The 27,755-nt window shown below is 45.2% G+C and overlaps 1 protein-coding gene and 1 long non-coding RNA gene across 2 annotated transcripts in view; both read right to left on the reverse strand.

The window, feature by feature from the left end:
- IRS1 (insulin receptor substrate 1) overlaps nucleotides 1-6,207 on the reverse strand; it is a 47,568-nt gene extending 41,361 nt beyond the window's left edge. Inside the window, exon 1 of the mRNA XM_021553701.3 lies at nucleotides 2,513-6,207. Within this exon, the coding sequence (XP_021409376.3) occupies nucleotides 2,536-6,069 (3,534 nt within the window). The 5' untranslated portion in view covers nucleotides 6,070-6,207 and the 3' untranslated portion in view covers nucleotides 2,513-2,535. The remainder of the gene's footprint in view (nucleotides 1-2,512) is intronic.
- A 1,192-nt stretch (nucleotides 6,208-7,399) lies between these two features.
- Nucleotides 7,400-27,569, reverse strand: LOC146766635 (uncharacterized). Its single transcript, XR_014957341.1, has 3 exons — nucleotides 27,053-27,569; nucleotides 25,127-25,186; nucleotides 7,400-10,350 (listed from the first exon to the last, which is right to left on the reverse strand). It is a non-coding gene; the product is annotated as an uncharacterized LOC146766635 (long non-coding RNA).
- Nucleotides 27,570-27,755: the final 186 nt, after the last annotated feature.

The following is a 27,755-nucleotide window of genomic DNA, read 5'->3' on the forward strand; positions in this document are numbered from 1 at the left end:
AACTTTTCAGGCATGGGCAAGCAGTCCCATAAATCATTCAGCTCCAGGCAGGTTTTCTTAGGAATGGCATAAGGTACAACCTACATAGAACAAGTCTCCTGCCAAACCTAAGTCTTACCTTCAAAGCAAAAAAGGTACAAGCGCATGTCAAAAAATAGCTGTAAAAGTGGTTTAAGTATGAACAAAACATTGTTGGTTTTGTTTCCTTAGCACACTCAAGAGATTAACTAGTCGGGCTGAATTTTGCAAGAGAAGTTTCAGTTGATAGTAAGAAATCTAGCCTGGGAAATAAGAATCCCAATGGTTAATGTCTGAGAAGGCTACAAGCAACCAACAAAGCTTTATAGTGGGAAGGGAGAAGGAACAGCCATGGCTCCAAGTCCACATATAATTACAACCTGATTCTTCCCTTGCCTCCCAGAAGAAGCTGTGCCTCCTCAATCCAATATAAATTTTGGGAAATAAGAACCAACTTCAATTAACAACTACTCTATTACACTCTATTTCACACAATGCTGCCCTTAAAAGCATCTACATAGTATTTTTCAGCCAGCTCTTTTATCAGGTCTTCCACATCCTAATCTTTCACTGAACAGTATAATCACAGCAGGTATCTATCTAACACCACCATGGAGAGCATTGCCAAAGCTTTTATATTAAAGATGACACAAAGTTCAATTAAACAAGTTGTCAACAGCAAAAGGAAAGCAGTGCATTTGGAAAAAACCTGTGTAAGCAGTTATGACACTGCTCCCCACCAGACCTGCGTTCTCATACCCTTCATATATTCTTTATTTACCCCCACTCTGACCAAGGATCTTCTCTCACACTTACTCTACAGTCTCAGCACTCCACAGGTGGGAGAGAACAGTGATGTTCCCAGCAAAGTGACTTAATTGCAGAACATGTTGCATCTTCTGGCAAAAGTCCCCTCCTGAAGAATTCACAACACCAGTGCTGCCCTAAGCAGATATGGATTCCCAGGGCAACAAGAGCCATCTGCAAACACAGGGCTCTTGCAAGCACATACCAGAACTGAGAAAAGGTGTAGCTGTGTAATTTGTGCACGTTTAGTCACAAATAATGTATGGTGACACTTAGCACAGTCCTGTCAGCCATAAAAATTACCATTTCCTACCAGTTACCACTTGAACCAGATTGGCAATATTTGCACTGATCTTAAGTCCTACCTTGAACTTTCAAATTAACCTAGTATTCATAGGTCAGATAAGACTAAGACTTAATATTGCTTTGGTCTAATGGGCAACAGCAGCAATGCCATGCAGCAAATGTGAAGAGGCTGTTTTGCTTTTGTTCAGGTTATAAAGATGCAAAACATCTAAACATGAAAAACATGTGATCCCAGGCATCACACCAACTTCAATGCAGCCAACGGGCAACACAAATACTGAGATGATGTGAACACCCTAATATCATTGCATATATTCATAGTAACTGCTTAAACTACTGTGATTGCTGCTGCTCAGGCATGTAAGAAACTTAAAATCGAGCGACAAATTTTACTAGATAACTATCTGCCAGTACTTGCCTGCACCAAAACAAAACACTCTTCACCTTTCATGAAAGGACTTACACAGGTGCACTGTACTTTATGAGCTCTTCACAAGACACATTGTTCTGTGCTGCATGAAGTTCCCACTCAACAGAAACATCACACTGCTTCCTACAAGGCTCCTACTCATCTTACATGTCTGTAATCAATGTGCAACAGCCAGGCAGAAGTTTTTCCCGAATTAAAAATTAAAAGCTTCAGGAAGAAACAGAACACATTAGTCAATGCCAAAAACACAGTTCATAGGGCTCATTTCTTGTGTTGTTTGTAACACTGTGGCAGGTGAGGGACAGCCACACAGTATCTATCAACTGAAACACAAGTGATAGATACGATGCTCTAAAGGCTTTGAAGTCTGTTTTCAAACTCACAACTTCTTCCAACAAAGCTCAATTAACACTAGTCACAACTCTGTGAGGTAAATGCCCTGAGCCCGCGCGTGTTAGCACGGTTCACTGCTCTACTCTTGGACACAAGTGTGGTGATCACTGACCAAACCAGGATTACACTGGGAGTTTTCTGTTTCCAGCCCAATAATAGAAGTGACTCGATTGCACACCCCTCTCCCACTCACTTTTGAAGCACTGCTAATGCTGAAAAGTAAAAAAAAACGTGGCAACACGGTAAGCACAGTATTGCATCCCCGGCTGAACAGGAGCGTCCGAGTTGCTTTGGAATTACTCCCCAGCCCGTGCAGGTGCTCCCAGCGGCGGGACACACGCAGGGATGCTGCACTACGGCCCGCTTCTGCCACTAAAACATGCTGCAGTGAGGCCAATAGGCTCAAGGAAAGGAACCCAACCCGTGGGTGCCGCGGGGGACGATGCTCCCAGCCCGCGGGAAGGCTCCGCCGTGAGCAGACTCGACCCCAGCCCCCTCCCCGCGGTCCTTCCACTCCCCGAGCGGAGCCGCGCCCCGTCCCGCCCCGTCCGGGCTCACCTTCCGCGGCGGGTGCCCGGCTCCTACATCTCCTCCCGCTTCTGGAAGCTGATGCTGGCGTACGCGCTCAGATCCTCGCCACCGTGGCCACTCCCGCGCTGCTGGCCCGGGGGCTTCGGCGGCAGCGGCTGCTTCGCCTCGGCGGGGGCGTGCGGGTGGTGGTGGCGGCGGTGGCCGCAGTCCCTCACCAAGTCCAGGTCGATGTAGTTGAGTCCGTTCTCCAGGGCGGGCGCGGCCCCCGGGTCCCGGCGGGCGGCCGCCTCCCCCGCGCCGGGCCGCAGCCACACGTTCTCGAAGGAGGCCGAGCTGTGCCGCTTCACCTCCTCGGCGCCCCCCGCGCCGCCGCACGGCAAGGGCGCCCCGAGCCCGCCCGCCGCTCCGCGGGCCGCGCTCGGCGTAGAGGAGAAGGTCTCGGAGCTGTGCCGCCGCCGGCCGCCCTGCGGGTCGGCGCGGATCACCTTGGCGCTCTGGTTGCGGCCGGGGCTGAGGCTGACGCGGGTGAAGGCGCTGCCCGCGCCCAGGCCCCCCAGCAGGGAGGAGGAGCGCGGCGGCGCCGCCGACAGCTCGGCCGGCGGCCGCGGCAGCTCCGGGGACGCAGCGGTGGCGGCCGCCGGCGGGGGCTTTTCGGGGCCGGCGCGGCCCCCTCGCACCTCGGCGTAGCTGATCAGGCGGGCGGGCGAGCCGGGGGACGGGCTGTCCGCGTAGTCCGAGCAGGAGCCCCCGCCGGCCGCGGCGCCCCCCCGCTGCATCGCCACGTAGTCCCGGCCGAGCCGGGCCGCCCGCGCGGCGGCGAAGCCGGACGGGCAGGGGCCCCGCGGCGGGCCCGGCTCCATGTTCATGTACTCCTCGGCGGCCTCGCTGCCCGGCGGCGGCAGGGCCATGCTCAGGGCAGCCGAGGGGAAGGGCGGCTTTTCGCCGGCGATGAACTCGATGTTCACGTACTCGCCGGGGCTCTTGGGCTCCGCGGGCAGCAGCACCGGGGGCTGCTCCCGGGCCCGCGGCAGGGTGCTGGCCTTAGGGCCACCCAGCGAGAGCCGCGTGGGGCGCGCCAGGCGGCCCTTGGTCTGCACGGCCGTGTCCACCTTGCGCGGGGGCTGCGCTTGAGGCGGGGGGCCGCCCTCGGGGCCGCCGCCGCCGCCCAGGCTGTCGCTGCTGGTGGAGGAGGACGAATCCTCGGCCGCGTAAAGGAGGCGGCTGGAGCCGAGCGCGATGCGGGGCTGAGGGCTGCCCTCCTCGGCTGTCCCCGCCGGCCTGCTGCCGCCCCGCCGGTGCACGTGCTTGAAGGAGCGTGGCAGCGAGAAGTAGGAGTAGATGGGTTTGTGGTGCGCTACGGTGGCCGCCTCCTCGACCCCCGGCTGCCCCGCAGCCCCGAAGTAGCAGTCGGGCGGAGTGCTGGTAGTGGAGCCGCTGGCTGGGGACATGTTGATATAGTCGCTGCCGCCGCAGGGGAGCTTCCCTTCGTTGCTCTCCACTGAGAGTTTTGGGTGGTGGCCGGCACCATTTGTCCAGATCTTGCCGTAGCCCGCAGAGCTGCTGTCGGGGGAGTAGCTGCCACTGGGGGACATCATCATGTAGCCATTAGAGTCCATTGTGGCCGGAGGGTGGCGGCCACCCCTGCCAGGGTTGATGATCTGCTGTGGGGCCGACACACTCTTAGGACTCATGGGCATATAGTCACCACCCTTGGGGGGGCCCCCACCGCTGGGCACAGGGGCTACACCAGGCGACATGGGCATATAGCCATCATCCGTGTGCGGGGCGGAGTTGGTCCGATGATGGCCACTGTCCATGTGGTGCATCTCCAGGCACTCCTCTGGGTAGGAATGAGTGGGCACAAAGGCTGAGTGGCGGTAGGAGGGCAGCCTGCTGCTGCCACAGGGATAAGAAGGCAGCATCTCTGTGTACTCCTCAATGGAGGCCACTGAAGACTGTGAGGGTGTTTTCTGGTGCGAGATGGTGGGAGAAGTACCCGCAGAGTGAGTCCGCTTTCTGAATGCCTTCTCCAAGTCAGCAACCTCCTCACTACCACCTCGAGGACAGCAGGGTGTATTAGGATAGCGGGGCTGCTGCTGAGGGTGGCAGGTGCGCGGGATGAAATGGCCATTGGGCGCTGCCAGGCTGCAGCAAGAAGAGGTGGCCTTCCCTCCCATGCAGATGTAGTTGAGGTCTTCATCGCCCCGGGCAGGGGGGGTGTGTCCCAATGAATCAGGGGTTACACTGCGAAAGGAGCTGCGAAAGTCACACGGGCTTGAACCATACTCATCGGAAGAAATAAATCCACCATCACTAGGAGAGCCAGAAACTGAAGCACTAGACCTTCGTGGGAACAGGCAGTCTGAGGTGGAGCCATGGCCACTGGTGCTGCTGGATGACAGGCTGACTGGACTGGTGGCTGAAGGAGAGCAGCGCGAGGAAGGCATTGGGATGGACCGGCTGTGGTTGAGTGGAGGATGGAGCCTGGAGTTGCCACGGTGTCTGTGTGAATGAGTCCGGTTAGCACTGGGACTAACTGGGCTACCATCCACAGAGGCAGGTCTTGACATTGTGCCTTCCCCATCACTCGATGCTCGAACCCGGAAAGAGCTGGGTTTGCCACCTGTACCTCCACCGCTGGCAGGAGAAGTGGCCGTGACACTCTCAGTCCTGGACCGCCGACTGAGCCCCACTTGGCTCGGTGGAGGGTTGTTGACGTGGTGCCTGCGAAGGGGCACAGAGATCGGGTTGGAACAGTTTGAGGAGGACTGGCTCTTGCTACGGGGCCGGAATTCCTCACTCATGGCTCGCATGGCCTCCAGGATAGTTTCATGCATGTTCTGTGCCACCACTGAGTCATCCACTTGCATCCAGAACTCACCAGGTCCAGTGACAGCTGAGCGTCCCACCTCAATGAAGAAGAAGTTCTCAGAGTGACCACAGCGGCGGATATTGAGCAGCTGCAGCACCACAGCAGCCGCATCTGAATTCAGCTTTACAAAGCTGATGGTCTTGTTAGTCAGGCACAGGCGGTAGATGCCAATCAGGTTCTTTGTCTGGCCTAGGCCCTTAGGCTTCAGAATTACTTGCCAAACTTCCTTAAAAGCTGGACCAGGGGCTACCTCGCCATAGCTGTCCTCACCTGCTTCCCCCAGTCCTGTGCTGCTGCCTCCAAAAGTGACATCACTGTGGTGGTGGTGGTGATGGTGATGGAGGTGATGGTGGCCCTTGGCCCTGTTGTGCAACTGCAGCAGTGCTTGGTACCAGCTCTCCTGCTCAGGTTCACTGTCAGCTGCAATGGCAAAGTGCTCGTCCTTGGTGTAGAGGGCCACCAGGTGCTTGTTCTTGGAGTCAGCCCGTTTGTTGATGTTGAAGCAGCTTTCTAGTGGGATGGAGCGCTTGGGGGCCCCTGACTTGTGTCTCCATTTCTTCTCATTCTCGTAATACTCCAGCCGGGCGGGTCCAGACTCACTGGCTGCCCTCAGCACGAAAAATCGTTTATGCATGCTCTTGGGTTTGCGCAAGTAACCCACCTTTCTGACATCTGAGAAGAAGCCCTCGTTATTATCCGTGGGGCTGGCCATAATGAGAGGTGGTGGAGCTGTTAATGCAGCTTGCAGTCTGCAAGACCCCAAAACAGCCAAGCTAGCCAGGAAAGGCAACCACCTAAAATAAAATTCATGCAAAACCAAATTTTTTTAAAAAAGGGAAAAAAAAAAAAAAGAAGAAAAAAGGCAAAATAGCTCAGGATCCTCTTGTGAGAACGGGACGGGGGAGGGACAGAAGCAGGGTGAGAGCAGCTGTTCAGTGGCAGAGGCAGCTTCCAGCACCAAATCAGAGTTTGTGTTGCTGTTTATGCCCAAATCGCGCTTAGACGCGTAAGCTCGTCCTTAAAAAGTCCAGTCCCGATCAGTCCAAAGGAAAGTCTCGTCCCAAAATGAGCAGCCGGGAATGAAAAACGCATCTTTCCTTGCAGGGGTCGGGCTCCGGCGGGGCCGGTAGCGGGGCGGGGGTCCCTTTCCTCCGCTCCCTGCACCCCTTCCCCGGCTCAAGTTTGCCTCCGCGAGCAGCGATCTCTGTTGCAGATTAAATATCCTCTCGGGGGCGGAGACTGTTTTGCAAAGTCCGGGGTTTGCACCCAAAAATACACGCTGCTCTCCCCTCTCTCGCTCTCCTCCCCCCCCCCCAAAAAAAAAAAAAAAAAAAAAGAGAAAATTTAAAAAAAATGCCGCCCACAATACAACCCCCCTTCCCCAAATATCAGCGCCGAGGCTGCTGCTCCCGCTCGAGCGTGCGGAGGAGGCTGGCGACCCCATTCAGTCCCATCTCGTTAGGCAGAGAAAGTGCCATTTCCACACGCGGCGCAGCCCGGCAGCGGCGGGAGGGGAGGCGAGCCCGAGTGCCGAAGGAACATCCTCTCTTCCTCCTCCTCTTCATTCCAGGCGGCAGCGCCTCAGCGGCCGGCGGCGCGGCCCCCTCCCGTGCCCCAGCCCGCCGGGGGAGCGGGCACCGCCGCCGCGGCTCCTTCTCCGCCGGCTTCTCCTCGGAGTTTCCCGGCGCCCCGCACCAAAACAGGCGGCGGGGGCCGCGCTCGCCAGTCCAGCCCCCTCCGCCCGCCGCGGCTCAGGCTCACTCCAAGGAGAACACGTGACGGCGCCAGTGCGTGGACCATCCCCGGAGCCGCCGCCGGGCTCCCGGCCAGCGCCGCCGCTCCGCCCTCCGCCCTGCCCTCATTCAGCGCGGCCGCGGGGCCGCCGCCGCCGCGCCCCCATTGGTGCCGCCGCCCGTCCGTCACGGCTGCGGCGGCGCCCGGCCGGGCTGGGGCGCGGCGCGTAGTAAAGAGGCGTAGAAGCCATTCAGCGCCGTGTTTTTCATACCCGCCGCCGGCGGCCTCTGCAGCGTGGCGGTGCTGGGCCCAGCCGCGCGGGGAGATGCTCCCGCCTACCCGCAGCCCTTCCCTTGCCGCCGGCCTCGTGGGGAGCGGAGCGGGGGGCGCTGTGGCTGCGGGGCCGCGCCCGCCCCGCTCGGGGCTCGTTCGCTCCTCGGGCTCAGACGCGGCCCCGGCGCTGCCAGCGCGGCCGGTCCCCAGCAGGGGCCCGGCGGGAGGGAGGACTCGGCACGGCGCTGCCTCCATGGCGGGCGAGGCCGGGCTGTGCGGCGGGTTCCCGGTCTCCCCGCGTCGCTCCCGTGCTAAATTGAACCGAGCGTGCAGCGGGAGCGGCCGTGCCGGGGCTGGACGTGCCGCGCCCGCAGCGCTGCCCCGGGCCCGGGAACAAGTGCGGGAGCGCCGCGGCCGCATCCGCTGCTCAATGCTGCCCCCTGCGGGACCGCCCCGCGGGCTGCGGCCGTGCCGCGGGGTTCGGGGGCCTGCGGGGTGCCCGGGTGCCGCTGGCACAGTGCGGGGGACCCTGCACGGCCTGGCGGGGCAGCGCGCCTCCAACCGCCCTGAGCTCGCTCTGCCCTGCCCGCGCAGAACGACTGCAGCTGGTCCGAGGTGAAAGCGCCACGAGTGCTCTCACCTACTCTTCAGGTTCAAATTAAACACAAAACTATACTCTCGTTTGGATTCTGTGGGTCCAAACGCGGGGTAAATACGTTGGAGGCTTTTCTAATGCATCTGCACTATAAAGTTTGCAGCTGCATCGATCGTGGCCATACAATTATTTGAGAGGAGCAGTTGCTTGGTCAAAATGCCCCTGAAACAGCTGAAACACGTGGAGCACCCAGAAAAGACAACAAGCAGCAGCACAAATCACCCTTGCATATCATCCTGTAGAAAACACCATAAAGCACAGAATTGTTTGCAGGTGTTCTCCAAACACAAGATGCAAGAGCAGAGTCTAGCTGCTAAGGAACGAGAAAAAAAGACAATGCTGTATCAATAACCTATATCATCACCTCACTCTTTCCTCCACACCATAACTCATCATGACAAACCCTGACATTTGTATTGAAAATAAATCTGTTACACATACCCAGAGATAAAGATTAGTACAAACCGAGTGTATTTCTATCCTCCAACAAGTAGGACAGGAAATTGCTCCCCCAGCCCACACCATGGAGCTGTGGGATAGAATTGCAGCCCCAAGGCCTAATAAGATCAGCTATCGTGGCTGTCATTAATGACAAGGTATGTTTTGTGAGAAGAGGGCACCATCCCCATACATCCACAGCTAAAAGGTCCTGTGGCAGGAGGATAGCTTCTAAACCTCCTCTCCCTGTCCCTTTACAAGCATGGAAAAGCATGTTTGTGCACAGAATAAATGTGCTACTTTTTTCATTAAACAATTTGCACATAGTAGGCAAGGTTATTAATATTAAATAATAACTTTTATTTGCTCTGCCCCATTCTTTCTCTTGGCAGGTGTTCCACTGATGTGCACATGTAAGTGGAATGATCTCTTGATGGAGAAAAACTACCATCTGACTTGCATTGTGTCATGCCAGGGAACATGGATTTGAGAGTAGAAGCAGAATAGAGTCCTATAATCATAGAATTTCTTGTGTTGTAAGATACTTATATGTATGATCAAGGCCAAGGCCGTGCTCCTCACAGGACTACCCCAAACTCAACCATATGACAAACTCAACCATATGACAATATCTCCCTGAACTCTGACAGACTTGGTGTTCTGACCACTTCCCTGGGGAACATGTTTCAGTGACTGACCACCCTGTCAGTGAAGAGCCTTTTCCTAATGTCCACTCAGCTTCCCTTAACAGTTTCATTCAGTTCATACCATGTCCTAGCCACAGCTTGTGGGCAGACAGTATATTTAAATGTGCTCCATTCATCCTGGGAACACTCTTCAATGATAGCTGGCTTTGCAGATAAAATAAAATCTGGTAGTTCTTCTTATCTGGTTATCAAGGGGATTCAGTAAATGTCCCAGAAGTGTTTCCAAACTTTATATATAGATTCATGTCCTTTGCCCAGCAGAAATAACAGGCAATAACATGCTTCCAGCAAATTCTTAAAACTATTTTTTAAAGTTAGTTTGCATCATGCCAGACCACATCTTGGAATTGTTTTCTTGCTCTTTGAGTTCTAAAACTCTGAAGTACTGTACTTCTCTGTGAGGTACATAAGTGTGCACACCAGCACAACAAAGAGAAGAACATACCCTTAACTGTTTCTATTTAAATACTCCCCCTGCCTTGACCATGATTGACTGAGAATTCAGACTTTGTAACTAATTGCAAAGGAGTTCAATCCAAGAACAATTCAAGACATTTAATTCACTGTAAATAAATAAATAAATGTCTCTCTATACAAGAAATTCAGCTTCAATAAACAAGAACAAAATTGAGGTTGCTTTTCTAGCATCCATGTCCAAATCCTAAATTTCATTTCTGCAGTACACTTTAACCATCCCCCTATCCTGATTATACACCTCAGAATATATATACACATATATATTTATGCATATATATATATATATATCTCCATATCCATTCTCTTGGAGACAACATGATTATTTGATATAGAGAAGGGAAAGAAGTATAATAGAACAGATAAGGGTCAAAATTCTTAACTTTTATCTTCCCTAGTAAGTGGTTGAAAGATTAATTTAGCACAGGTAACCTCATGAGGCATGAAGTGTTTGAGACAATTAGTCCTCGCACTGTCTCTCCTGAACCTAGCAGAGCAGATCAGTAAGGACTGGGAGATGATCAAAACTTGTGCTTTGGTAATGCTGTCTTGGTGAAATGGCATCCCAGGAAGGCAATTGCAAAAAGTAACATTCAGTCCAAAAGTTCAAGGATCCAAAAGTAACTGAAGAGGTAGTGCTGCTCTAATTTTCAGTGAAGACTGGTTTCCCTTGAAGCCACCTTTACCTCTTTACATATAGATTCTCAGCTAGCTGCAAAAATAAGTAAATGTAGAAGTTAAGACTCAACATGCACCCTTAATGAAGTAAGCAATAAAACCACTGCTCATTTCTCAGGTGATTGTCATAGGCTCTTGATTTTTTTTTTTGCCTCTGCCATCAACTGCTTTTATGACATTTTCCCCCAACCTTTCTCTCCTCAGATACATCTCTATGCACTTTGCTCACTTTCCGACTGTTCTGTTAAAAGGGTGTTAGACTTGTTATTACAATCTTTTAGAATTTTAGGGTCCACTAAAAAAAATCTCACTCACAAGGATGCAAACTAAAATAAAAACTTCCCCAAAGGTGAAGTTACATCACTGTAAGTCTCTAAGAAAAGCAGAACAACCCTTGTTCATCACCTTCCTCCATTCACCTTGCAGACACAACTGACCTACAAGTTGCTCCCTCTAACCTCAACTCCCAGCTGGGGTTAGAGTGCTTGATTTCATTTTCCACACCCAACTCTTCAGTTAAAACAAAACTATTTCTATGCAGAATATAATAAAAAACAAATAACCCCCCCCAAAAGAAAACTCAGGCCAGGAAATCAAAACTTTCTGAACATTATTTTCTTTCATTTCCTGCTGAGTTGGAACCAAGCTGTCCAGGAGCAGGAAGCTGCTCGGCCAGGGAAGGGGAGCCAGGTGCTACAGGGCCTCCTCAGTTGCAGCCCATTTCTACTGTACCCAAATTAGGTGAGCAGGGAACCCTGATGCTTTTTTAATGTAAAATTTCTCTTATGTATAAATAGAATTTCCTATGTTTCAGTTTGTGGCTGTTGTCTTTCACCCTGACACTGGGCACTACAGAGAAGAGCCCAGCTCTGTGTCCATCACACCAACACAGGTATGCTCTGGGCCTCATCCCTGGCTTGAGTTGATTGCATATTTTATTTTTTAAGCTCATTTGTAATATTTACTTTTCTCCAATCAACAATAAGGGTGAAATTTGCATAACTCCTCCTTCAAAAATAGTGTGGCTGTTTCTTAACTACTTAAATCATTACTTAAGTAAACAAGATGTTTGATTTCTCCGTTAAAGGAATGGTAGTAATACCATGATTATATATTTTGTATCACTGACTTCTACCATTATCTCTTTGAAGCAAACCAAGAACATATATGGAATGACTAATTAGAATCTTCAAGTGTATTATATTGTTATGTTGACAGCTGTATCCCACTGTATCACAATAATGAGGACTAGAAAAGTTCAAGGCATCTTTTCTATATTTCACTCACTAAGAATTTTTCTATCATGTATTCTCCAGTTCATGTGTAAAACACTTATTTATAACAGCATTTAGAGAACATTATTGATATGAAATATTTATGTTCTAGTGATCGAAATTAATTCATAGAGATTATATTTTTTTTGTACATTAGTACCTCCCTGTATAGCTTCATGTGTCTTTGATTAAAGAAGCCAGAAAAGATAAAACATCATTCCTAGGCTTTCCATTGGGAATATGGATATCCCAACTGAAGTATCACTAAACTAACAGCAAGCTCAGTAAGACTTTTTGATAATTCCCAGACTACACTGATCAACCTTCAGCTCTGCATCTATTATCTTTATATTTTCATGCTGTAATAAGTTCAAAAACTGTAGTGATGCTTCAGAGATTTTTTTTTTTTTTTTTTTTGTGCTTTAATTCTGTCTCCTTCACCACAGATAAAATTGCCTGGAGCATGAATTTCAAAGGACAAGTTACAGAATCTTTTATCTAATTTATAATAAGTTTTGTCTGTGCATAGCTTAAAGCAATGGTCTTGAGTTTCTGACTGAGCAAGAGAGTTTCATAGGTCCACAGGGGTTTGATTTGGGTTTTTTACCACTGTGGCAAAGTCCACAGAGTTATGAAGATTAAAGCCAAATAGAAGGGTTTTTCCATGGTTACTCGGTGACAGCAGCAGTCTTGGTCTTGCTCAGTCAGCTTTATTTCATCTTTGAGGTGTCAGTGTTTAACCCTGAATGCTCAATAAAGCAGAAGGTAATGTGCCTGCTGCTGCCCACAGCGCCGTTTAACAGCTACAGAGGAAAAGGAGGAAACACATGCTAATCCCTACAGGATCCCAACATGCTAATCCCTACAGGATCCCAACATGCTTATCCCTACAGGATCCCACTGGGGAAATCCTTCTGAGGCAGGAATCAGGAACAAGAGCCTTGCTTTGTTGGAGAGGAGCGAAGGGAGCAGGGCTGTGCTGAGCCCTGCTCCAGCCCGTGCCGTGCAGGTGGGTTAGCCGGGCTGGGGCTCCGTGGCCTGGACCAGAGCCCTGCCCAGCAGGACACTGCTGTCACCATCTGCCTTGGCTGCTGGCCTTGCACTCAGTCTGGCCCCAGGGCTGGTTACTTCTAAGGAGGATGTGTTGTGGGTGTTTGAACATGAATGATTCCTCAGTTGTGCTTGTCAGGAATGGAAGACTGAAAAATGGGATAACAGAGCAAAGACTAAGCAACGGTTTCTAGAGAAGAAGGAGATTTACTCTGGTTTTCTTCAAGGAGTTTAGCAGTTGAGATTATCTAAAGACCTGACTTATGTTCAATGATAGTGGGCAAAATTTACTGATTTTTATCATCCTGAGAAGACATGGACTCATTTCACAGGCTCCAGCTGTGATTCAGAATTCCTTGAGCTTTCCCTTGTGTGATATGATCAAGCTTAATCATGACCTGCTGATTGTAAATGGAACATACTTCCTTGGTTTCTGCTCTTTCAAAGAAGGTTCAAAGAGTTGCAGAAAAGCCTCCTTGCACTATGTGATGCTGGGCAATAAAAGAGTGAGCTTAAACACATGCAGGAAAAAGCAATTCTGACTTTACATATTTAGTGACATACTCCAATATAGTTACAGCTCCTTTTGAAGATGGTCTTGGAATTGTAAGAGTTAACTCTTTAAAAACATCAGCTCAACACTTTTGTAGTCAAAAAGCAAACAGAAGATTAGAATTGATCATGTAAAGGAGAGAAAACAAAATAGAGACTTTTTTTTTACATTCACAATCTATTGTACATCTTGCCCTTGCCTACTGTGGAAAAATTCTACTTTCTGGACTTGAAAACAATAATAAAGAATTGGAAAAAGATAATAGTACATTATTAAAGATAGCACAAACTGAGCTAGCAGACTGAGATTTTCAGACTAGATAAAGAGTGTCTGAGAAGAGATGTGACAGATACCTAGAAATATCATTCCTGGCATGGAGAAGGTGAAAAGGATTGATCGTTCCAGTACAAAAGATAAAGAACATGGACTAAAACTAGAAGATTCAAAACAAAGTTACTTCTTTAATGTCAACAAACCTGTGAAATCATTGCCACAGAATGCCGTGACTTGAAAAATCAGTGGACAAGTACTTGGGAAAGTCTGTCCATGCAATAGAAAGATATGGCAGCCAGTTCAGGACTGCAGAAGATACAGAGGCTGGGAGTATGCTTAGGGATGTGCCACTGTTTATGGATATTACTCCTGTACATGTCTTTGTCACCAAGGAGCACCCAGATGGACCTTGGTAGGATGCAGCACACATGCTTATGCTTTTAAGATTAATTTTACTTGGTCCTGTAAGGGTTCTTTGATAACTGCTAACTCCATGTTTGAATCCATAGCCTGGGCTATTCTATTTAAGAAATACTCAGGGTTTCTTAAATAATGATGTAAATTCTGCATTATTTAACCAGGAACATTTAGGCACCTGCCAAATATCCTATTCAGTTACTGCAGTAAGAATTTCAATTATTTTTTTTTTAAATGCTGTTGGACAGAGAATGAGTCAATGACTTGCTTAGAATCCCACACCTCTCCTAAACCATAAAATCTCAACAGTTTCTGGGACAAGACCCAGAAAATATCCATATGCTCGTGTGTGATGCAAGCAGCACTAGGTAATGATTTCACTATTTATACACTGGTTTTCATTACTCCTTTCACACAAAATGCCTTTGCATATTGGAATAAATCTCACAGAAAAGGTAACTGGGACATCTTCCATAGCAAGAAGATGGTCTAAACTGGACTCATCTTCAAATCACCTGACCTGGAAGTAGTTGTTACCAGTCTTCTTCTGTCATCACTTCCATTTTGCAAATTTCTGTTGAACATTTTTAACCACGACCCCCATGAGAAGGCCTTACATCAGGGATGAAGGTGTATGGTAAAGTACTCAGGGGCAAGTTTTATCCAAAGCCTGTTTTCCCTTGATTTCTAGATGCACCTGCAGCTGATTCAAGTGAGGGTCATCAGATGGAGGTTTTCAGCAAGCCCCCTTTAAATTTTAAATATAAAAATATGGCATAAGCACAAACTTATGCATGTTAATTACTGTGCTTTATGTTTTAGTGTTCCTCAGTTGCCAGAAGGTTTTATCTGCATTTGGGGAGGATTTGCAGGGTGGGTGGCAGGGCAGTGTGTATAAAACATGAAAATATTTACTGTCATATATGCCCACTGATGAGTAAGTATGACTGGAAGTTCATACATTTGGACATGCAAAGGAAGGCACTAAAAGAATTTAAAACCCATTTTCATAATATTAAATTTTTTTCATGCTTTCAGGACTCAACATTTTCTTGACTGATGTCAGACAAAAAGCAAATTTAGCAAACCTTAGACAAAATCCTATCAATTGTTTTGAGATCTGTCTGCATGAAAGAGCAACCCAAACTACATTTTTTAAACACTATTCAAAATTTTCCTTTTCTAGCCTGTTCTGAATAGTCTAGTCAAAATCCATTAATTTCTCTCAACTTCTACCTCTACTTACTTCAGGTTTGCTATTTAAAATGAAAGGCACCCTATGCATTTAAAATGTTACTACAATAATTACTACTCAAACATGCCAAATTAGAACAGTCATTTTTAGGGACCTTGCCGAAGAAATTGTTTTCAGCCTAATGGAAGTTAATAACTTCTACTTATGTGGAACATCATTATTATTATTGCTTAAATAAGATCACATTTAATTAGTAAGTCATGAGCAAGAATATTCTTTAAAATGCCTGATCCTGGCTCCTGTAAATATTTTATAGATTCAGTTGAAGGTGCAAACCAGGAGAAGGAGAGAGGTCCTGCATGGACTGGGGATGCTTTCCCAGCAGTTCTGTGCAAACCCTTGAGATGTGTGGGCAGCTCAAAGGGCAGCAGCCACCAGAACTGCCCACCTGCCCCATAACATTGGAATGTCCTGGCCACTCCAAAGAGCTGGCTAGAAAACACTGATTTCTCAGGTTAGAAACACTAACCTGATTCAAGGAACAGAATAGCCGATTGTGTATTAAGCAATGGGGTTGAAGGTTTTGAAGATCAGGAAGGCCAAACAGCGTGGATTATATTTCCATAAACATATGCATCAGTGGGGCTGAAACATATGATCAGTGGGGATCTGCTCTTTTCAATAGAGGATTTAGTAATGGTAATAGCAACTTCAAAAAACGAGGAAGAAAACACCACATGAAGAAATCTTAGGCTTTTCTGCCTTCTTAAAACATAATTTGTCTATTTTTAATATGTCAGATAGCTTAGAATTGAGTAAGATACTGGTCCCAGAAATCCACTGGTTTTGCCCTGTAAGAAACAATTTGGTTATGGGGTCTGTTAGTTTGATTTTTCTTCAATTAGTGTCAAATTTTACATAGATTACTAAAATTCTCAGAGTTTGGTTTATTATATGTCTAACATGTGCCAGGCTCAAAAGAAGACTGTGATAAAATAATGGTGTTTGGTTTTCATCTTCTTTCCTCCATCTGATGTGGTTTGAATTAGAAATTACTTTAGGACTGCCATAAAAAAGGTCCAACTTTTGTCTTTCAGGAGCAAAGCAAACAACTTGAATGTAAGCAACTAAAAGCTGTTTACCAAACCAGTATGCATGTTTATCCCTAAATAAATCTGTCACAGGGCTGTTTGTTTCTAGTGAGTACTTTGAAAAATTGCTATTTAAAATATACTGGAACTTCCTTCCAAAAGTTGTCTGTTGAGATTTTTTGACCTTACTAGAGAAATATGTCCTTTCTGAATATAAGAAATAAGGAGATAGGAAAAGTCTGCAATTCCAGTACAATGTTGATCTGGCCACAAAACAGTTATTCAGCTCATTTTAATATTTTTTTTAATAATATAAGTCAAAACTCTGTTTCATTAGCAAACTGAGGAGGTCCAAGTTACTGTTAATTCCAGGGCCAAGGTAAACTGTTCCTGTTTACAGTGAAAATATTCTAGCAGAAAGAAAAGAATATATAGAGAAAGAAAAGGAAATACTAACGCATGTACTCATGTTTATATAGAAAAGCTGCTTTAGTTGAATTAAAGAAAATCTCATTGAGTAAAATGAGACAGAAGCCACTTACTGATAATAAACATTACAAATGAAACATTCACCCAGGAATTTAATTTTTTCAATTCTGATAGCTTCTTTAGAAGACATGGACCATATCATGTCCAATTGACAGAGCTGCTGAAGTTACATAACACGGATCAAGTGCTCTGTTCTTTATGTGGGAAAGTCCTCAAGCTCTTCTGCTCCTCAGCCAGGATCTGTACCCACCCCAAGACCTGCAGCTTTGCAGATCATACAGCTACAAATTAAAAAAATATGACTAGCTGTTAGCATTGTCAACTGTAGCCACTTCTTTCTAAAATTAAGCCAAATTATGGAAACTACATAACATCTGGTCTCCTTCATATGTATGCTAATATTAGAAAAACTATTTGCTGCACCAATATTGCACACAGCATGACACAGGTAATAGAAACAGAGCAGGATTTCTACCTCTTTCAGACTGCTCCTATAAACTGAAATTTAAAAAATGATCTGCCACAATTTTATTGCCTTAATATAGTATTTTTTTTTGTCAATTCTGGACATCAAAAGCCAGACTTTAAAAGAACTACAGATATCTAATTCTCTTCAACTTCATAGAGAACAAAGGAAGTTTGTTTCCAGAAATATCCCCCATGGACATGCTAATATTCATTAATGAAATAATTTATTTTGCTATGTACTTACATGCCAGCACACACAAGTATTAATGATATTGATACATTTGAGTTAAATACAACATATTACTTGAGTTACTGCTATCAAGTGGTTTTCTGGTGCTGACAATTATTTTGTATCTACTTGGCATGCACAGAGCTAGAGCAGCTCCAGCCATTTCGCAGTCTCTGCTGACAAACAGAAGGTCTCCACACCTATTATTCACTGCTGCCTTTCCTAACCACTTTAAACTCATTAATTCTTGAGGATGCTCTAGTAGATTTACATAAATACATACTCCCCTCCTACATGCATTAGATTATTTTCTACAAAGCATTACTGGGGATTTTTATTTGCAGACAGCAGATTCAGCATGTCCTTGCCATACAATCAGAAAAAGCAGAGTTGCCAACCAGCCTGTTTCCATGGTCTCCCTGTACAGACTGACATGCTCATGCTGGTGCTCACACTCAAAGTACAGCAGGCAGCTGTTTTTACCCAAGACATGAGCCCAGCTGTGGAGAGGAGGGTCTCACAGTGGGTAACACATGCATTTGTTTTTCTGATATCAACAGGAAGAAAGCATTTATCAATTGGTGGATTTAGGTAGACTGAGAAGAGCTAGTAAATCCCAATTGTAAAATCTGGGAAAATCAGTATGGTTATTAAAGTGGGGGGCGGGGGGGAGAGAGAGAGATAAAATAGATCACTTATATTTGTTTGAGTTTTAGGGTTTCCCTTCACGTAACCCCAGTGTGATTAGGAGATGTGCTGCTCAGCCCACTGCACAGACTGGCAGGGCCACACTCCTAACTTCCCATCCTGTGCTTGCAGAAATCCAGAGCTGAAGGCCCAAAACTCAAGGGCTGAGCTGCACAACACAAAGCTGAGGTTTCCTCATTCTATAGAGGTTTTACATATGAAACTGCAGAAGTCTTATCTTTGTTCTTTTCTTTGAGGGCTTAGTCCAAGGACCAGATTTTAAGTAGTAAATTTGGAATAGTTTCATGTATTTTCACACCCAATATCTCCCCAGGTTTGCAGCAGTTAGATTTATCTAGATGCTTGGATCACTTCTGTATTTATTGCTTCATGTTACAAGTACAAAACTAGTGTAAATATGAAGTAAAAAATTTGGCATTATTTGGGTATGTTTTGCACGCTCTCATTTCCTTGCTTTTACTGTCAGCATCCAGAGACTGCTTCCAGATACCTCTTCTGTGCCCATTTGAAGTTCCTCTGCCTCTCAGAGAGAAATCTTTAATGATCACACATCTTTACAATTTTAATATTTTCACCAAAAAGAAAATGTGAACATGCTACTAAGCATACACTAGTTCCTACTGATTGCTACAATTGCCTTACTTAGTCCTCTTTCACAGGATTAAATTATAAATATAGTTACTATAATTATTTGTCTGTTTTTTCTGCTATTTCAGAAAACAGCACCCAGGACATAGGAACAAATGAATTTGGTATTTCATCCAGGGACAGGATACCTCTTGGGCTTTTTAAGCTTTTAAAAATATTTTAGCAGTGATGACAGATGCAAGACTGACATCTCAATACAATGAAAACCTCAATTTATCCATGCTATCAGCAAGGCTCCAGTTATTGAGTGATTCTATAGCTATGCAGTTTGTTACTGAATTAAATCCTTCCTATAGAATAGTGATTAATAATCCCTGCTTTTGTTGTTTAAAACAGATGTTTCAGGCCACAGAATGACAAAGATCAACTTAAATACATGAAGAGAGTATAAATGTCTTCCTGAATCTGCAGAACAACCTGAAAAAATTTAATGGAGAGGTCTGCTTCCCTCTAATCACCTGAAAAGGTTGTCACGTCTGGAATGGAAAGATAAGTTACAGCATTGCCCTCAGTAATTATTTCTAGATGGAAAATTCCAGCAGAAGCATCCAGCTTTTGTTCTTAACCTGCAGTCCAAAGCTGGCCATGCAGTAGAAAAAGTAATAAAAAATAGTACCTCAGAGGAATTCATTCTCATTATGAAACAGTTTCATATTTAACTAGCTTCAAATGTCTAAACATTAATTAAGCTACTGTAGAATACCTTCTGTAGAATACTGTAGAGTGCACTTCTGGTGCTTTAGAGTTTTGTAGCAAATGCAGTGTAAAACATGGGTCCAGTCTGCAAAATGACATTAATGTCCTAAATACAGACTCACTAAGGTCCTGCAGGTATGTGCTGTAGCAGAGCACAGCACCACCAAGCAGCACAGCTGTGCTCTGGGTTTGGCAGGAATTCTCCTCACTGCCTTTCTTTTAGTGGCGGGGAAACTTAAAAACCAAGGTATGAAAAGGTGCATCAGGCTGAGCCTGCTGACTGATACTGGCATCAGTCACTTCAGAAAGAGAATAAACTAGCAGTTACTTGTTGGGTGTCTTTTTCATGAGCATACAGCTGATAAAGTGCAATGTCCCCCCGTTCTGTGCAGCTGGAGATTCATGCAGCGCTTCTTGTCCCAGCAGAGTAGTGGCACAACATAGATGCCTTTCCCATGGTTTATAAATCCTGTATTTTATATCCATGACCTTTGCAAATCAAGCTTCAAAGAGAAAGCACAGCCTATATAAAGTAAGTTTATGTTTTGAAGACTTAAGACTTGCAAGTGAAATATATCTGTTTAGAGGTGCAAAGTCTTCACCAGAAAGTAGAGGCTTCTCAGGCAACTAGAAGCTGTCCGAGTGAAAGCAGCATTAAAGAGCCATTTTCTTTTAATCTATGATGACAGACTTCCTAAACAGCTGCATTCCTCAGAAATGAAGTGACCAAACTCATGGGTGAAACTCCTGTGAGAAGACAAAATCACCCAACCCTACTGGCTTGAAACTCCTCATACACATGAAATAAGTACCACAAATTCAGGTATAAGTGCTAAAGTAATTGAACTGTGCTTTCCCACAGCAACAGTTAATAGGAATAAAGGACAGAATACAAAAGTAAGAGTGAAATAGGAGCTAAGAAATTCAGAAAGCAGCATAAAAACAGGCATGGGAAAAGTCTGGCTCATACATGTGCCTCCCCTTGCCTTGTGAACAGGAGATATCAAGACCATTGAGTTCTGCAGTTTCAGTATCTGAGAACTGGAATATTATGCTAATAGCTGTGATGATAACATTTTATGTGGGTTTCCAGGTCATTAAGGATGCCATCAGGGTCATCCATTGAAGGAACACACAATTCCCACTGAAGACACCTCACTGGAAGGTCAGATATTATTCAGTGTAAGAAACAAGCCCCCTGTCTTGCCTACTTGCCTTATTCAGGATGTGAGTTGCACAGTGAAGACTACAAAGGTCATAAACCCACTGGCCAGCTCCTGGCTAAATCCTTTCCCACAGCTGCATGAAAGGTAAGTAGCTTCAGGGGAATCAGCAATGAGTTTCCTGGTGCAATATTCAGAAAATGTCATCTCTAGTGCTCAGTGTGAGAGACAGATCTGTAGCCATTGACCTTAATACTACCGATTACTGTGCGGTTTGTTGAGTAAGCACTGTGTAAGTGAGCAAGTCAGAAGCACAGCCTCTGAATAAAGATAACATTACATCAATATTGTGTTATTTTAAGCTTATATTAGCAACCCAAAAGTATTTGTTAAACTAGCAGGAATTGCACCACAGGAAGCCCCCTTTCACTCCAGTTCTAATGCAAAAATACCCTGCAGAATAATCTCACAAGCTAAGACTGCAGAAGCATATAAAAGCAACATGGAACAGCTAGGGTTTGCATGCATGTTTTTAGCCTTGTTATTCCCAGACCTTTATTTTTTTAAAATTTTATTTTTAGCTCCTTAAAAATTTCTGACCATGTTTAGTTTTAGCCCACTAACACCTATGCCTTTGCAGAAACTACAGTCTTTTAAGAATGCATCCTCTGCAAAGCCAAAAATTTTGCACTGGTACAGAAGCAGAGAACTTTCATAAGAATTAAATGTTTTAAGTAATTCTTCAAGAAGAAAAAATGGTGTGGCAAATGACAATTCCCAGTTTTAATTTGTATATGTAAAACTAATGATCCAACGTGACCTAAATGGGGAGTGCCACTTCCTGTTCACCAAAATGCAAATGGTTAAGGACCTTGAAAAGTGGTGCTCCTTGCAGAGGTCACCTGCTGCTCTGTTATCAAAGCTTGCATAATGAAGTGGATGACACAGCCATTAACTTGCATATGGGCTTGTATATGTCAAAGCAGACCAGCTTAATCTAAAGGTGAATTCAATAATGTTATGCTGAATTGCAGTACAAAAAAAGTCTGCAAAAGCCTATGATTAAGGGTCAGCACATCTGGCTTCTGATTTGATGTCAGCTGCTAACCCTTCTTTGACCTCATCCCCTGCAGACTTTCTAACTGCCTATTACTAAGGATATTTTACAATGTCATCTTGCCAACTCTCACTGTGCACTGAGAAATACCAAGTATCTTCACCTTTGCTAAGTTAATTTCCAAACCTCTTCAGTACACATGGAAAACTAACATTTAATTTCCTAAACCTGCAGTAAATTGTATCTCACATTGGGAGATAGTGAATGAAAATTGTAGGAAAGCTTATTTTTCCTTCCAAAATAACCATTCTGCCCATTAGCCAGTGTGATCTCTCAAATTTGTATGCTTTTCATAACAGCATTGGTGACAAAAATTTATTCATCCTTAGCGTAGCTGTGTGAAACAAACAGCAGAAAAAACTTGCTTACACTATATAGGAAATCATTCACACCACATGAGATTTCCTACTTTACTGACTTTTATTGTTCTTCCGTTTATTCATTTCCCTATATTTGGCAGGTTGGTGTCCCATTTCTGTTGTTGATAGGCTGAGGCTTGTTTATGCTTTTGAGTAGGGCAGACCAATTCTGCCAAAAAATAAGGACAAAGCCTGTTGAGAGGCTGCATCCTTCTGCATAAAAAAGAGAAACCTCTCTCAACTTGGCTTTCCATTTGCATCAGAAAACAATCTGTTCATTAGAAACAGTTCATAATCTTAAATGCTTTTCTAAGCTCCATACCAACTGATTCTCATTTCAAAACAAACAAAAATTATAATTTACAAAAGTGAAAGGTAGATAATTACAGCATACCACTCAGTTATTAGATCATTTCCAAGTACACAAAAGGAAGGAAATGAATGGTTTGTGAACACCCATATGCAATAGCAGGCATTCCTCAGAGAGAATAAAGGTAACGTTTTTCAGTACAATGAATGCCCCAAGGCACCACAAGGATTTACTTCATAGGTGTAAAAAAGATGCATTAATTTGATACCTAAATATTTTTAGGAACACCAATCAGTTAGAACACACCTTGCAATTATTTGCAACTCCATTTTGAGAAGATATGCTATAGGCTGACATATATAGAAAAAAAAAACCCTGCTATTTCACATTAGACACAAGAATTCATACATATTTTTTATTCTATTCAGGTTTATAAAAGCTTCAAAAAAACAAGCTATCCAATACTTGAGTTGTTACATACATCAAGATATATAACATGGAAGATTCCTTTTAGAATTTTACCAGTGATCAGCATTTCTCACTCATTTTATCATTTCCACCACATTTAGGGAAAATGGGGCTTAATTATGGAAGCCAGCAGCTGTTGTAGCGCCATAATGCATATAAATAAAACACCAAAAGACTGCAGGGCCTCCTTTTGGGGTTACTATTTTAATGAAGCAGTATCACAGTTCTAGTTCCTTCCACCCTTTCCATGGTGCATATCAGCAGTAAATCTCATTGACTGCATGCTGCATTGCTGAATTAAAGATAGAACCTACTGGGATGGAGCTGAAACCAATGGGAATTTAGAGCTATACCACACGTAGCAGGGACTGGGCTCATTGCCCACATCATGGCCTTATCAAAGTAACAGGAAAATAATAAACATAAAAAATAAAGTTCAATAACTTTGTTATCAGTACAACTAAACACAGCTTTCATAAACATATCAGGTCTATGCCTGAAAAGCCTTATAGTCACTTTTTCCTTCATTCCTCTGAGCCAAAAAGCAAACCTCCATTATCACTTAGAGTCCACCTAGTTTTCCAAACAATTACACCACCTGCACTGCCATTCCACACTAGAGCAAATTTAGTCCCATTTCACAGGCATTTCTGCTAGACTGTAGCTGCCACCCAGCCTATCTGCCCCTCATTAGCAAGGCAGATCCTGGTAATAGGCAAAAGGACTCCTCATATATGCAAAGAGGGAAGACATCTGATGGATGTCACACTGCCTCTGACTCCTGTGTCCATCTCAGCAATGCAAGCCTTCTGTGAGCACCAATAACTGTGCATGCACTGAAATTTCCCCTGCTTCCCGAGCTGGGCTTGGCACATTCAGCAATCTCATTCTGTTTGTGTGAAAATTTCATATTTTTCCCCATTATGAGTCCCCACAGCCCAGATTGATAGTAGACCCAGCTGTCCTTTATAATTACATTTTAATGACTTAGGATGGTTGTTTGCATTTTGGCAACTTGTTTAATAGTGATGACATTTGAATTGTCACAACCAGGCTTCAAAGTTATCAATTTATTAGATGATCAGGAAACTTCACACCTATAGTGGTGAGGTTTTTTGGCTGCAAAATCAGTAATCCATCAGCACACTGATTTATATAATGAGGGTTATTTCATAAAGATATGCTTTAGTTAATTCAGCCCTGAAAGGGATTCACTTGAACGAATTAAAAAGGTTCTGTTTACTTATTTATTACTTTAGATTGACAGATACTCTAAAAACACACATATTGTGTTTTGTCTTATGTTGCTTTTTCATTTCAGTACATTGACTTTTTGTGCACATATCCATTTATTTCTTCTCCTTCTGCAAATGAACCTGGGATTTTCAGAATCACATATGATTCCTTCAGAGAAACACTGATACAGCAACAGAAGCATTCAAATATTGCACAGTTTATATTCTCAGTAGAATTTTTTGCTAAGTATTTCAACACCCATCCCCCAATGGTGCATCAAAACAGTTGTCCAACTCCTTATAGATGTAGAAGTCATGAATAGCAGAAAAATTAACTCCGATTGCCTGGTCTGAGTATCAGGTTTAATCATAGCACTCGTCACCTGCCTGGCACATTCCTTACACATTGCTTGTTTACCCTCATTTTCAACCTAAGGATGTCAAGTCTCCCTGAAGTCTTCCCCCCAGCCCTATTTGACCTGCAGTTTAGAAAAGAACCAGCACGTGGTAGGGGCAGGTAAAGCTCATGAGTGTCTTCACAAACCCACTGCTACACAGCCCCAGCTGAGAAGGGGGCACAGCTACAAATGAGCACTGCTGGCCAGGCCCTTTAGAACAAATTGGTATCCTGCTGTCTCCAGAACTGGGGCTCAGCTCTGGGACTGCCAAGCACACCCTGGCCATTCCCATCAGTGGCACAGAGCAGCTCCCCTCACCAGGCAGGCTGACCATGGATGGCAGCTGCAGGAGGTGGTGGGGCTGCAGCCCACAAGCAACACTTGCTTCTGGCAGAGACTGAAACTGGTCAGTTGATGCCAAAGTTACTGGGAGAGCAGCATGCAAGTAAAATTGTCACGCATTGATTTTTAGGAAATCAGCTAAAATATGCTCATACACTTGATTGGTGATTGATATCAACAGGGATATGCCAGTCATCACAAAGGAAAGTAGCTCTGGGAGGGGCAGGAGGGGGGATTGCTGCTCAGTGCCAAGCCCCTGATGTACAAGTGGCATTGCTGACAAGCACCATGCAGATGCAAGCAAACACCCTGTGAGCGCCCACCTACCTCAGGGACTTGGCCCAGCATAGGGCATGCCATGTAATCTTTCCTCCAAGAGAAAACCAGCTGTAATACACAAGTAGGAGGAAAAAAAAAAATCTAATTAATGTGTTTGACAATTTTGACTGCCTTTTCTTCCTTATCACTGGTATTACCTTAATGCAAGCAATCATTAAGTAAACAGATCTCAAAGAAAAGTCATTTCAAGTACAGATTTCTTCCACTAAACTCCCTGGAGTGCCCACTCTGTAGCCCTTGGGCAAAATCCAGCATGAATTTATCTCGAGAATAGGCCAGTGCTCATTAATCAAGCAAAGGCCTGGCTGAAATCCTCACAGGCGGCTGCGCAGAACGCCAAGTCACCTTGTTGTAACTGATCTAGGTACTCTGCAGTGCCAAAAGCCAGAAAGCTGCCAGAGACCATTATATTTCAGATGGAAAGCCAGTAAAGAGAACAAGGAAAGTAATTAAAAAATATATTTCTCAAGCTCATGGGACATGGACCAAAATTTGAACACAGAATGAATAATCGGAATAAATGTGACAAGTAGCAGAAATACACATTAGTGAGTTGCTGAAAGAAAAAGCTGCAAATAGACTCTCACAAGATTTTAGAAGAGGAGGAAAAGGTCCCCAGGGCAATCCCCATGGGAATTCTTTGACTCTCAGAAGTGGGAGGGTTCATCTAACTAATGGATGAAAAACTTGCCCTTCTACCTAGAAAGCTGGAAGATCCCCAGAAACCTGAACAAGTCCTAGAAAGTTTGCATGAACACCCCTACAGATGGCTGAGCACTATCTTTATGCCCTTGCTGGTGCTCATTCCTTGCCAATCGCAAGCCCTCTGCCCTGTTCCCAGGGGTGGCCTTTGAAGTGGGCGATTCCTGCCCTGGAGATGGCCTGTGGGACAGGGCAGCCCGGGGCTGTTACTTGTTCTTGCTGGAGCTGTGCAGGCTCTCAGCACATGCAGAGCACGATGTGAATCCTGCCTGCTCCACCCAGCCCCTGCATACAGCCTCAAGCAGATCCCAAGCACCTCGTTGATTTTTTTTAAAGAAGATTAGAGAGCACTATCAATAGAGGACTGATAAGCAATCATCTTCAGCAGAGTGAAAAATAAACTGGAGTAGTAAGACAGCAACCTGTTGTAGCTGTTTGCTCAGCAAGTGTACCACATCAGAGCATTTCTCCGCTGCGTGTCACGACAAGCAGTCACGGGAGGACAGCACAGAGCCACCTCCTGCTGCTGCTCCAGGTCTGAAGGAAGGCTTCCATCTGCTTTTCTTGGTCCGACAAGACCCAGCACATCTGTCTTTGTCCTTAGGCAATCATTATGGCCACAGCAGCACTACCACAAAACAGGGGGCGAAAGCTGCTATTTGAAACCAAGGTACAGGCTGAGGCTTATTTACCATACATACACAGCAAAAAGCATCATCCCCAGCAGGCTCACCAGTTATTTTCACCAGCTGCTATCAGTAGTCTCCAGTGCGCGCTAAAGGCAGTTTTAAAAAATACACGTCAATTTTTATTGAGCTTTGAAGACCACTGCTTCTAGTTCAGATCTGAATAAAGCATTGTTCTCCTGAAGGCTTGTCTGCTTTTTCCATCTATACTAGCTAACCATTTGCCAGAAAATTCTACTTTATCAGGTTAGAGTGAAATTTCTCCTGAGCTGAACCTGAGTAATGCTCAACTACAAAATACAAGCTTTCAGTTATATGCAGTTTGATTATAACTCAAACATTACTTTCTATGCTAAAAAAATCCCAATTTGCTCTTCATTTACTTTACTGCTTTCTACAGCAGTCTTGTAATTTCTGCTGAATATTGTAAAAACCAATCATGAAAAAGGTGAAAACAATGCTTCAATAGAGCTTCCCAGCTTTGAATTGTCACTGTCAGATTCACTGCTTTGAAGATTGTACTCACCCCTTCCTTACTCTGGAACAACCTCTGCAAAGGGGACCCAGCTCCAAGGTACCTGAGGAAGGGGCAGGAACGGTCCAGGGACAGCAGCTGGTTCTGCCAAGAGTCCAAAACAAGGCAGCCCACGAGGACGAGGCAGGGCAAAGACAAGGGCAGAGAGTCGAAAGCAGTCATTACACCTGGATGGAGCTGTTTGGAGACAGAACCAGCAACCAAGGACCCGTGGCCAGGGCAAGGCTGGGGGACAGCTGGAGACCAGCCCTGGTGCAGGCTGGTTTAAGGAAGGAGAGAGGCCTCAGGATGACCTTAAATGGGGCTCTGGGCCCATGAGGAGAGGATGTGGCTGGGGGATGCAGGTGAGGCTGGTCAGGGACTATTAAAGCCTAATTAAGGCAGATCAATGCACTCTGAGCTGTGACAGATGTCTTCATTTAGGCTTAGTTTTGTTAAATAAAAATATGTTAAAGACAGCTTTAGGAAACTGAAACCAACAAAACAAACAAAAACCCCAAAGAAATAATAATGTATGTCTCCTCACAACTTCCGGGATTCAAACTTCCAAGGGAAATAAAGCTTCCCTCTTTGAATGAAAACAGAAATTAAAAGGCCAATTTGTGAAGTAAAATTTTTCAAATGGTCTTCTGCCAGTATCAGCCCCTCTTCCAAATGCTTTTTCACCCCTGCCTCTCCCTCTCAGCCTCTCTGC

The sequence above is a fragment of the Lonchura striata genome, chromosome 9 (genome assembly GCF_050655825.1).
Source record: "Lonchura striata isolate lonStrDom1 chromosome 9, ASM5065582v1, whole genome shotgun sequence".
NCBI classification, from domain to species: Eukaryota; Metazoa; Chordata; class Aves; order Passeriformes; family Estrildidae; genus Lonchura; species Lonchura striata.